Consider the following 12187-nt stretch of genomic DNA (forward strand, 5'->3'; position numbering starts at 1 on the left):
CAATGGTTTTCACCCTCCAGCCATCTGTTTGTCTTTCTCTCTCTCTGTGCTCTCTATGAACCTCACCCTGCTCGTCTATGGCATATTTCCCCCAATCATAAAAGCAGCCCACCCACTGACCCACTGTTTTATAAGGATTCCACAGCCTGCTGACGGTCACTCCCTGTAGGAAAAGTAGACCCACCCTGTTTCCCACCTAATGTTTCTCATCTGACCTATGGACTACGCAACGCTGTGTGTACGTGTGTGTGGGAGTAAGGGAAGAACTCACCGGTTGAGGAAGTCACTGCTAGAGTGCCAGTCGGGCCCCTGTGATACATAAAGATTTATGTGTTAACGTTAGAGATGGTGTCAACTGTTCTGGTGTAGCTGCTCTGAAAGACTCAGTGGGATTAAGATTTACTAACACACCCTCAAAGCTATTGTTGATAAGGCCTGTCACATTAATTGAGTTCCTGCCTTATTGTACATATATTAGTGAGCCAGAGTCAATTTTATTATTTGGTGGAGTGGTTTAATTTTCTTTGTTTAATTATTTAGGATATTTTAATTTTTATTTCACATTCCCCCTCGATGTCTGAATAAGAAGTCTTAAGGGTTAAAAGTTCATTACTCTTGGAAAGCATGTACTGGCATCATGTTATATTATCTTTATATCAGTGGCATAAAATTGTCTTACATGCACAGACATGTAAGTAATTTTTGCCACTAAGGGTCTCTCAATCAAAACAAAACCAAAAAAAACAAAAGACTTAAGTAGTGTGGAATCATGGGAGTTGTTGTCATTGTTAAACACCCACTATTGCTAAATGGTGTGACTCAGGCACAAATGTTCTGTTTAGTCACGTTCCCCGGCTTCCTTCCTCACTTTCTCACTCCTCGAGGCTACAGCGACCTGACCAAATGAAACGCACCATTACCTTGAATAAAAGAATGGATTTTTCTGGATTCTGAACATTGTTTGAAACATCTGGGATAATTTAAGTCAACAACTCAACAAAATCCATCCAGTCCTCTCAAGAACAGGAATAAAAGACATTGAGAATAAAACATTCACCACATTCATATTTTTGTCTGTGATTTGTGATCAGTTAACAAACAAGTACTCCACATGCACAATCTACCAGTAATTCATTCCCATGTAACCATTTGTGATGTGCAGGCAGAACATGTTAGTGGTTAGCAAACTTAGCAGTGGGTTTAACAGAGTGCAGGTAGTGTTTAGGTAGACCACAGGTTTTTAAGACAGTGCAAATTAGTGAGGACCACAAGCGACTCTAACTCGGCAAGATTGGGCAGAGCAAGGTGCAGGGAAGAAGAGGTGGAGGAAAGATAAGAAAAAGGCCCATCATCAGTAGATTCATGCACAAAGAGACACAGGCAAAGAGGAAAGAGATTAGAGTGGTGGGGTGTTCTTCAGTTCCTTGATGAGAGGTGCTGATCAGTCCCAGGCAGACGCTTCTTCAAATCAATGAAAATGGCCAAAAGCTGTCAGGCAAAGTAATCCTAACCTGGCTTTTAAATGTTTAAAAGGCAACATATGTGCAGGAATAAAGATCCTGATGGAAAACCTGCTTTGGCCATATGGTCCCCCAGCTGGAATTTAAAGTTCATCAAAGAGGGAAGCAGTTGCATAAGCATCACCATCTGAGACACAGAGAGAAGGTAACCTGACATTAGCTATCCTGTTTCACCGCATGCTTAAAAAACAGAGGCAGGGTTCACCTCAAAGGTCAAAGCAGGTTAGAAAGCCAGCAGGCTCGAGAGTGGAAGTTAATGACTTAAGCTGCACTTCACTGACAGATTGTTATGATAAATATGGCATTTTTCAGTATGTAAACTGAACTAGAACAGTTCAGCAATTTTTTAAAAGAAAAAACATCATCCCACATGCTACATTATAATTTTATATTAAGCAGTAATTCCACACCCACAATAAAGACAATACAAAAGGTCACTGACACGAACTGCAATTTTTAATAAAACGCTATTCAAAACTTACAAAAGGCAGATAAAGCAAAAACAGACACTTCTTCCCTGTAGTTTCTTAAATAATACTGTCATTCTGTCTCCTGTGATTTGTCGTCTCTCCACAGCATGAGCTAATAGAAGGCCGTTTGACCTTTGTGTCCTAAAAGATTGGTTCAAAACACTGGCTTAGAAAGACCATTTATTACTGTCAACCAGCTGTACGTATAGGCCCTTTAGGTGGGTAATTGCAGAGTAAACTGAAACACAGGATATACAAGTTTACTGAATAGAGTGCATAGCTTTAAAACCAGCACAAATATTTGCCAGTGACAAGATATAAACATCCTTTTACCAACCGATGCAGCATTGTCAACTAAAGTGACTATAAAAATCTTTCTGAAGTATATGCATAGCTTACAAGAGGCAACCTTTGGCAGAAGGTAATGTAACTAACTGATCACAAAAGTGTCATTTGAAAAGAAAAACATGGATAGAAAAAGCACAGTCTCACTAACAAAAAATGTGTTGGTTTCACTTAGTAAGTTTTATTTTTATGACTTATCTATGCAAATAAAATCAAAATAAGCAAATAGCTGAAGTGATGTACGGCAAGTTTTCTGAAGTATTAAATAATGGTACCAGAGAGCATTTCAACTGAAACATGATATAACTTAATAAATATGTACAGAGGAGTCCATAAATGGCACACAAGGCCAAAGAGTCCTAAACCTGAACAAACCGTATCCTCTTGAGGCAGAGATGGGACTTGTAGTCAGAGACGAGGAGAGTTGTGGGCAGTGTTAGAGGGGTGATGATGTAATGTAGTAGTGAGTACTACAAAAGCAGGTTTGGTTGAGGAGTAGTAGTTGGTAGTAGTAGTAACACCAGGGAAGTATGGAGGTTGGGGGAGAGAGGAGTGTGAGAAAGCCCGCAACTGCCAAAAAAACAGCTGGACGTTAAAAAAATCAAAGGCACTGAGGAAGGACAGACAGGAACAGGAAGCCCCGGACAGGAAGCGCATCATCAGTGAGTCAATAGCTTAAGCCGCGTGATCCAACTGACCAGTAGTGAGCGTTCTGCCGTTGTGCGCTTGGAGGCGGGGGCTACGGGGGCCTTTCTCATGTCCTCCTGGTAGGGGATGGTGGCGCTGTTGTGGAGGTCTGAGTTGGAGTAGTAGCGGCTGCCCCTGATGTGGTCCACTCTGACGAGGTGGCGCTCCCCCGCAGGCCTGTAGGGTGGAGACACAGAGGGGACCTCCTCTGCGATGGTGGGGATCCTTTCATTGCTCAGGTATCTATACAGGAGGTCTTCACCTAAAGCACGGAGACAATGGGAAGTTAATGAGAAGCTTATTAATAGCAACAAAAGGTGTTTCTATGAACATGATATTGATATCATAAAAAAAAACAACAAATACATTTATTGATACCAGAGCTTTGAAAACTTGTCCCATACATCTCTCTCCAAGTGGAGCTGGAGCCAGCAGCCAGTTAGCTTAGCTTAGCTTAGCATAAAGACTGGAAACAGGAGGAAACAGCAAGCCTGTCTCTGTCCAATGGTAACAAAATACATCTCCAAGTTTCTCCAAAGCTCACTAATTATTGGGTTCTATAAAGCTCACTAATTATAACACTTACTACAGTAATTAACACCTTATACCTTGCTAAACTTATCTCCACTAACCACAGTGTCAAAATTACAATTTGTGGTTTTCACAGGAGGTTGAGTGCAGGACTCTTTCTTGGCAGGGAGCAGTGACATCCTGGAGATGCCTGTCAACCTTCCTGTGCCTTTGTATAACTACTAACAGTCATTTATTGATTTATTTTTATATGGATCCGGATTATATATCTTGTTTCAAATCCTTCAAATGAGAAATAACATAAATTAATGAGCTTGAGAGGTGCTAATAGGCTGATATCGTTAGGCTTGGATGGATTCAGGCAAGCTCTTTCCACTGTCTGCTAAGCTAAGCTACCTGGCTGCAGGCTCCAGCTTCATATTAATTAAACAAGTTAAATAATGAATGCTATTTTGATTTAGACACATTTTAAACATGACTTTTCATCAGACCAAAGGATGAACAGATGTAATTGTCAAGGGAAATTCCATAAAAAAAAATTTTGGAAAGTTTTTGTAATTGGTTGCAAATTACAGTGGAGTGTGCTATGTTTATGTTTTTTAGCTTTGTTGCTCATAACCATGAGTATGTAAAAGTATCCTTGTAAAACTCTAAAGATGTAATGTTTCCAGTGAGGTTTATACATAAATGTTTGTATGACAGGTGTTTCACAAGTAACTGAAAGCATGCTCATACATACCTTTCCTTCCCTGTGCCCATGGCTTCGCGTAGGGATCTACCAATCCAACACAGGTGTCCGCTGGCATTGAAAGGGGCCGGGGCTTCCCTGTAGACAAGAGCAAAATATTTTTTATCAAATGCATTATTTTAAGATCATATTTTCAATCCATATACGTTGGTGGAATGTTTTATAAGAATTCCCTGAATGAGACATTACTGACCACGCGAGGGCTTGTGCTCCCTCATCCTGGGCTGAATCACGTTGGCCTCGATGGGGCAGCCAACGCTTAGCTTGTCATAATCTGCAATGGTGCAGCGTCTTCTGCTCTCCTGGTCCAGGAAGGAGTTGGGTGACTCAGAGCCCTTTGGTCTTTTACTAATGCTGGAGAAGGTGTCTGCTCTTGACTCACTGTGTGGAGAAAGAAAATGATCTATTACAACATAATATGCCACTTCACAGTGTATAGTATACCACAATAAGGATTATTTGTAAGCAAATAATGTAATTTTAATATAATTGCAGTGAAATAAATCTGACAGCTCAACAAACTAAAATTCAGTCTAACATTTTTAAGTGAATGTGACTACGTTCTGTCATCTCCTGGAGGTGGAGGATGAAACAGCTGTTGCGTAAGGACTATGGGGGGACTGGTGGGGGCAGAGTGGGCTGAAGACAAGCAGAACAGAATGTGCAGTAGGAGGGGTGGGTGGTAAAGCGGTCACGGGTGTGGGACACCCTCATTATCCACCTGCCTCAAAGGCCTGGATGAGGAAATGTTGCATAGATTGACTGCAGGATGGCAGTTGGTCTTGCTGCTTGTTCTTTGAAATGTTTCAGGATGTGTGTTTTATTCTCTAACTTTTAGAACTCAAAAGCCTCAGAAAATACTGCGCTTGGCAGATGAAATGCAACAGCTCACCGTGGGGTGTATGGCATCTGAGGAGGAGGGGGGATGTATAGGTCCAGGAGAGCCGGCTTCTCCTTTTTGGTTGATCCATTTGCTGAGCCGCAGGGAGACTGGGTTCTGATCAAGGAGGAATTGTTCTGAAAAATACAGCATAATTTAGTTGTCACACAAATTAAATAACAAGCAAGTTTTCTGTTATCCCAAATATGCCTCTTCTGCATGTACTGTAAGTAAACAGGATATCAGTTTACCCTCGAAAACAAATTAAGTCATTGCTTGCCGTTTCTTCCAAATCCCAAATTAAGACTAAATAAGACTTGCTGACAACTGGGAGGAGTTTACCACATGTGGTGAGACATGTAAATGCTTGACTGCGTCTCCCTGAGTTTAAACCTTCTTGTTTGAGGTACGGAAAAATTGCAAGTGAACTCCAAAATAGCCAACTAGACATGTACTTAAAACTGTACTCATTTACCACAGTTATGTTTCCCAACACTCGTCAACACTGTGTCCTTGACTGAATGTACAACTCGTACTTACCGCTGTTCTCATCAGACCTAAATGATATGTCTGATGATACAGGGAAGTGGATGTGATGGATTAATGACAAACTGAGCATCTGATTTGGGATCTCATGAATCATTCCCCCCGATTTCCTCTTCCAAATAGCTCCCATGTGTACAAATTATACAGCATTACAAAGACAGTGTCATTCATTCCTGGATCAGGGTGTACGTTGTCTATGTTTTGGCTTCTGGAGCCTTATTATCGCAGATAAACTGAGATGGCTAACTCTGATATGCCAGACTTCTTGTTTAAACAAGACGCTGTTGGACATGTTGACATGGGCCACCTTTGTGTTGAAAGGCTCTTTGTTGTTTTGAGAAACCCACTCTTATCTGATATTGTCTCGTCTTGCCTTCTCAGGCTATAAAACAGGCTACGCATGATAAGATAATGCCAGAGCTTGAAATTGGGTAGTCTTCGTTTACAAGAGGCTTATTGTCTCTGTTAAAGGGGACTCAGGTGCGGAGATGTGGTTAAGAGCTAAGTTAAGCCTAATGTGTTCACATGAGGGAGAACAACAAATTAGATTTCAGTCACATAACCTTGTTAGTTCAATATTTATCAGCTACCCCTGACCTTTATTTGAACAATAGACGACTGGGGTGTTTTCTCTTCGGTGAACCCGAATAACATGAATTATCCAAAGTGCCTTTGTCTTCTTTTTTAATGGCAACATCTGGGCACTTTATTTTTAATAAACCAGATACTAATCTAACCAGACTCCAACACTACAGGCTGGCAGCTTTATCTCCTAGACTGAATGACATCATGAGACTTTGTTTGCTCCGATTCTGTGCACTCAATGCTGTATTCAATTCAGCTGGCAGCATTTTCAGGGTGGCTCGGCGACACTTGTCTGAACTTGTCGTTTTGGAACCAACTCCCTAAAAAGCTGATAATTGGTTGACAATGACTAGACGGCACAGGCTTTTGTTGATCTTCCATAATGAAAGAAGTAAGTGTGGGAGCTTGTGTGCATGTACCTGTGGTACTGGGGGCTTCCAGCGCATGTTCTTGAGCGGGGCGGGGGTGAAACCTGTCGTGCTTGTGGGCCTCTTCTTAAGGAGTAGAACAACACCTTTGGGGTCCTCCCTCAGTTTCATAACCAGGTTTTTCAGCTGCCAGCCCACCTGGTTGACAGGAAACACATACACTCCATTAATATTTATAGTGAGTACCAAGTATGTGTATCAAGTATGTGAGTACATACTTGATAGTATGTACAGTCAAATATGTAGATGTCTAAGAACAAAAAAAACAACAACAGGTTCTTACCACTGTTTGCTGGTTAACCTGGATCACCTCATCACCAGCATGGATCTTCCTGGTCAGGTCTGCAGGTGACTAAAGAACAAACAAGTACAAAGTCAAAGCCTGATAAACCACTTTCACCTGCTGGCACACACCTTCACAAAACCTTTTTAAATTGAAGTGACTGCCATTCCTGCCTTTGAAATTCTCTGTTCAAACAATAAATATCAGATGAACAAACAAGTTCAAATCGTGAGAAAAAACAAACACTCTGTGTGTATGAATAACACTTGAATTGTTTTTCATGTCACACGGATGTCAAACGGGATTAACAAATCATTATTGATGATGATTCAGGTCATGATTAAGCACCCGAGGCGTGAGGATCCGACCGCGGCAGTGATGCTGGTGCATTAGTCACAAACTTGTTGTCTCAGTGTGGGGAAAAGGTAGGACTTCTTTTTGTGGAGGCTGTTTGTGATATTTACTGGTTACTGGAGTGCAGAAGCAAACAAACAATTGCCTTTACGGATGAGCAGTTCTTGACTCCTTCAGATAAGTCAGTGTGCACTCAGCAGAGGAGGAGGATGAAGAGGAGGATGAGAATGAGGTGTCTTTTCAACAGATATAATAAGCTTTTGTGTGATGGCCAACTGCTTCATCTGAACTACAACCAGTCCTTCTTGTTTCATTTTAAATAGTAACAAAAAATCGAGCACTGAAAAGGGCTGAATGTATTCTTGTGGTAAGCATATTGTCATACTTACATGCTCTGTGGTTCCTGTGATGACATGTAACCCATCATAGGTAGACTTGATGTACATCCCCTACAGCAAAAAAAACAAAAAAAACATTATTAATGGTTTCAGTAAAAATATAATACTCCCAGAGGGATGTGAGGGTCCCAATTTGACACACATTGCATGCATTCCTGGCCTGCAAACCCATAAGGCAGATGAAATGGAGGAAGATGATCTCCCAGCATTCCTTACCAGACCCTCTCCTGGTTTGATATTGGTCAGCTGGACTTCTTCCAAGCAGGCCGACTGGCTCATCAGGGGGTCAGATGTGGTTCTCACGGTCTGATCACAGATGTTGTTCAAAATCTTAGACTGCAGAGGAAAAGGCAAAATAACAAACAGAAATTAATAAAGTGACAAGAAACACAAGAAACTTCTCACAGTGATTTTAAGCAGTGTCCTCTAATGATGTATTGTGAATTTAATTACTAGTGGCAATACTGTGTGTTTTACAGGTTGGAACAAGTCATGTTATGCAGCAACTCGTGACACAAAGACCTTAGCCTTCATCAGTAATTTCTCTGTGTACTTGCCTGTGTGTATGTTTATGTTTAGGCTAAATCTGCTAAAAAGGGACCATTAGAGTGCTATTAACTGGACATACCAGTGCACACACAACACTAAGATCAGCATTGTGTGCACCACCCTTCTTTCTGCTTCATCCCTTTCTTGTTTCAGGACAAAAACTGTCATTTGTCTTCATTAGAGGGGTCTATCTGTGAAGCTTTAGTTAAGCTTATGGAGAACGATGACAAAGAAATGAGAGGGATAAAAACAGAAAATGGTGGAAAATTAAATGTAGCACAATCAAAAAATAAGCAGGGTGAGAAAAAGCTGGGAACAAAGATGAGAACAAAGACAAGAGCAGGGAAATGCAAAATAGTATGAAACAAAGAAATGGACAAAGAGCTTTAACGTGAACTTCACTTGGGTTGTCTATGAGAGAGACAGAATGCTAAGAGGAAGCCTAGTATTAGCCCAAGGGGTCTGGAGAGTGTCAGCAACAGGAAACACTGATTGATGGCGGGGGCGTATTAGAGCCGCCTCCTCCGTTGGCAAGCCTATAGACCAGTCAGCTCTATTCATCCAGAAATCTGACCTTGCTCCTGAGAGCATGTCACACAATCTCTACGTAGAGGCAAATTCACCCAAATGATCAACCAGACCCTTTCCCCCTATATAAGAATCTCAGGGTCTTATTTACTTTACATTACATTACAGGAAACAAAGAAAAGAGATGCAGTAAACTTACAACTTCCAGGATCTTCTCTTCCATCTCGTAAACACTGCAGTCCTGTTACACAGAAGACAGTGATGACAGATTAGACGGGTAAGCAAGTAAACAACAGGGAAAAGGCTATTCAATGGCTAGAGAGAGGAAAAAGTATAGGGGTTGGGTGAATAGGATATAATCAGCATTCCATATATAGAACTGAGAAAATGGAGAACAGCCACAAATAAACAGCTTTTAGATTAAAATTACCTCTCTGCCTAAATTCTGGGGAAGCTATAATTGCTGTGTGGTTTGGTAAACTATATTGGAATGTAAATACCATACTAACAGTCATATAGAAACAATGTGCAGATAAGATGGTAGGGAACGATCGGGTAAAACATGCATTGATGTTCAGAAACTCATCTAAATAGTGCTTTGGTTTTCTGCGAGCATTTGGATGCATCACTGCTTTCCACAGTTGAAAGTATGTGGGTGGGCTGGTGGACGCAGGGGATTCTGGACACAGAAGCTGTGATCTTGATCATTTGGGGGCGAGAACCAACAATAAATTCTGCAAAGTCAGCTGAGAGACTGACCATGGTCCCCTCCAAGAGTCCCAACACAGCACTAATAGACTGCAGCTGGACGGGACACAGCTGAGGCAGCGGCCTCCCCTGACAACTGTGTTGTTGGTGGTGGTGAAAGGGCCTCTGGTTAGGCAGGGGGGGCTCTCAGTGCATGTGCATGTGTGGTGGGAATGCCCCAAGGGAAGGCATCCATCAAAACACAGGTGAAATGCTCCTGTCAAAACTAGTGAGCACAGAAAATCTACTTCAACAGAGCCCTCACAAGCCACAAGCCTTTGTTAATGCAAAATAAAGGGGAAATTGGTGTTGTGGCCCTGGCAGTATTAGTGCATGCATAGGCATGTGCCGTGTACAAAGCCAGCTCTGTTGCTCTTTGTAAATCCATTGTGCAGACAGCGAATGGGGGTCGAGCAAGTTTTTCCATATTTCCATAGCTTGCACATTCCACTGGGCTAAAGGGGAGAGTCTGTTTTCAAATGCACTTGGCTTGTCATACTGTTGGTTTGTTTGCATTTACAAGACTTCGTCTGCGGCTGTGAGCGATGGCTTCACATCAAAAAAGACTACATCCTGTGTTCCCTAAATATTATTTTCAATCTGCCTTTAAGTGCCTGTTTGAAGGACTTGGTAAAGAATTATATACATGTGACTTTACCACATTCCCTTACTTAGAAGGGGGGAGACACAGGGACTGAAAGCCAATGGAAACATTTAGAAGGTAAAAATGCTATCATAATAGTTTTCATTTGATATATAGTGGTCCCAAAATGTTTCCATACAATGTATTTTCTAAAGTCTGCCAAGAATCTTATGGTGGTTTCAGAAGGAATTTGGCTACTCTCGCATAAACATGTAACTGCATATTTCTTTCAGAGACTGGCCAATGTTTGGATGACTACACTGTTGACTGGGCCAAGAGGGATGAGCTAAAAATACATATTTCAATGTTTAGAGGTCGTGAAACAAAACAGTATCATTATGTCCCGCAGACATGGCTTGGCACATCTCCCACCAAGCTTTGACATTTATGGAACATTTCGCTTGTTTCATAGTCAAATCGTGAATATCGCTTCACAGATAATCCTTCTAAGATCTGTTCGTGATATCCAAATGAATCCCATATCTTTTGTCAAACCCAAAGTCCCATTAGTAGACAGGAGCCAGATCATAACTAAGCACAGAGAGAGGCTGAGGGACAATTCCCCGGGTGTACTGATCCCTCACGTTATGGACTTGATCCCACAGCCGGTGTGGATCAGATGACTTTCTGTGTGCTGCTCTCTGGGCCTTTGATCCGCCACCAGAGCGGATTTGCACGGTCGAGCAATGAAGTGGCCGAGAGAGAGGAGTGCTGGCACAGTGCAGGAACCTGGAGTCTAGCTGCCTTTACACCAGCGTGAATAAAGTCTGTGGACTGCAAAACTTTAGACCTGGCCCTCTGACGTCGTGTTATTCATAACACATCTACTTGTGATGGATATATTGGTTTTAACTTCAGTATTTGGCTTACATAATGGAATCTGTTTTTCTGTTAAAAACAGAGAGAAATAAACTTCATATCTGATCCAACAATTCAGTGGGAAGCACAGATAAAAGACACAGGGGATGGATGAAAAATGCAATCTTTGAAAGAGAATGACCTCCACATGTGATGGGTCAGCCAAGATGGGTGATGCGTCCACAGTTTTATAGCTGTGTCCCATTGTGTGTGTACACACAGGCTTCATTCAGGCAGAACACATAAATTGTGTGATCTGAAAAGCTCTAATTCTTGGCTGAAGTTCATGAACAAGCTGGGCAAACCTCACGCGGTCCTCCCCCATCATAAAACTAATCACTGTGGCAGTCTGTCTGTGCAACCCATTTTATTGACCAGTGGCTCATACTCTGGCCTGCACAAAGCAAAGGCAGACTAATGCTCTGCAATTTGTGCGCAAGTTGAGACACTGTGTTTTCTGCAGTTACATATGTTGCTATGAGCTGATATTGAGGGCTAAACTGCATCCCTCCTCCACTCATTGGGGGAAACTAATCCCTGCAGTCTTACAAGACTCTTTCAGCACCTATCAGGAGTTTATTCTACACCATAACCTCTCCACTCCACATGGCAGTGTGGGAAATGTATACCCCCACTTCTGCTGGATGACCATGACCGAGACACCCACAGTAAATCACCAGAGGTGCTGAAATCCCAGACTCTGGCAAGGAAATGGGCACTCTGGGAAAGGAATTTATTTTGATGCAATAACCCTCTAAAAGTGACACCTGCAGTCTCGGCAGCCACTTTCACCGGCAGTGAAAATGAGTTGCTTACAGGGCTTTACTTAAGTGAAACCCTTTAGGGAGAATAATTTGTACATACAAGCTAATGGTTTTGATACTGAAAGAAAAGGGAAATCACTGTCTCCCTTTTGTTTATATATATATATATATATATATATATATATATATATATATATATATATATATATATATATATATATATATATATATATATATATATATATATATATATACGACCAACCACTACTGGCTGTATGCAAGTGACAGAAGGAAAGCCAATTGTAACATGATGCAATGCTGGA

General features: G+C 41.6%; 1 protein-coding gene across 1 annotated transcript in view; it reads right to left on the minus strand.

Moving 5' to 3' along the window:
- Positions 1 to 1954: 1954 nt before the first annotated feature.
- The window catches only part of LOC141011004 (connector enhancer of kinase suppressor of ras 3-like), a 33367-nt gene continuing 23134 nt past the window's right edge, over positions 1955 to 12187 (minus strand). The window contains exons 5-13 of the mRNA XM_073484192.1: positions 9052 to 9093; positions 7992 to 8111; positions 7767 to 7826; positions 7024 to 7092; positions 6732 to 6878; positions 5194 to 5318; positions 4495 to 4682; positions 4293 to 4379; positions 1955 to 3284 (exon numbers count right to left, since the gene is read on the minus strand). Coding sequence (XP_073340293.1) covers positions 2995 to 3284; positions 4293 to 4379; positions 4495 to 4682; positions 5194 to 5318; positions 6732 to 6878; positions 7024 to 7092; positions 7767 to 7826; positions 7992 to 8111; positions 9052 to 9093 — 1128 coding nt within the window. The 3' untranslated portion in view covers positions 1955 to 2994. The remainder of the gene's footprint in view (positions 3285 to 4292; positions 4380 to 4494; positions 4683 to 5193; positions 5319 to 6731; positions 6879 to 7023; positions 7093 to 7766; positions 7827 to 7991; positions 8112 to 9051; positions 9094 to 12187) is intronic.

The sequence above is a fragment of the Pagrus major genome, chromosome 16, assembly GCF_040436345.1.
Source record: "Pagrus major chromosome 16, Pma_NU_1.0".
NCBI classification, from domain to species: Eukaryota; Metazoa; Chordata; class Actinopteri; order Spariformes; family Sparidae; genus Pagrus; species Pagrus major.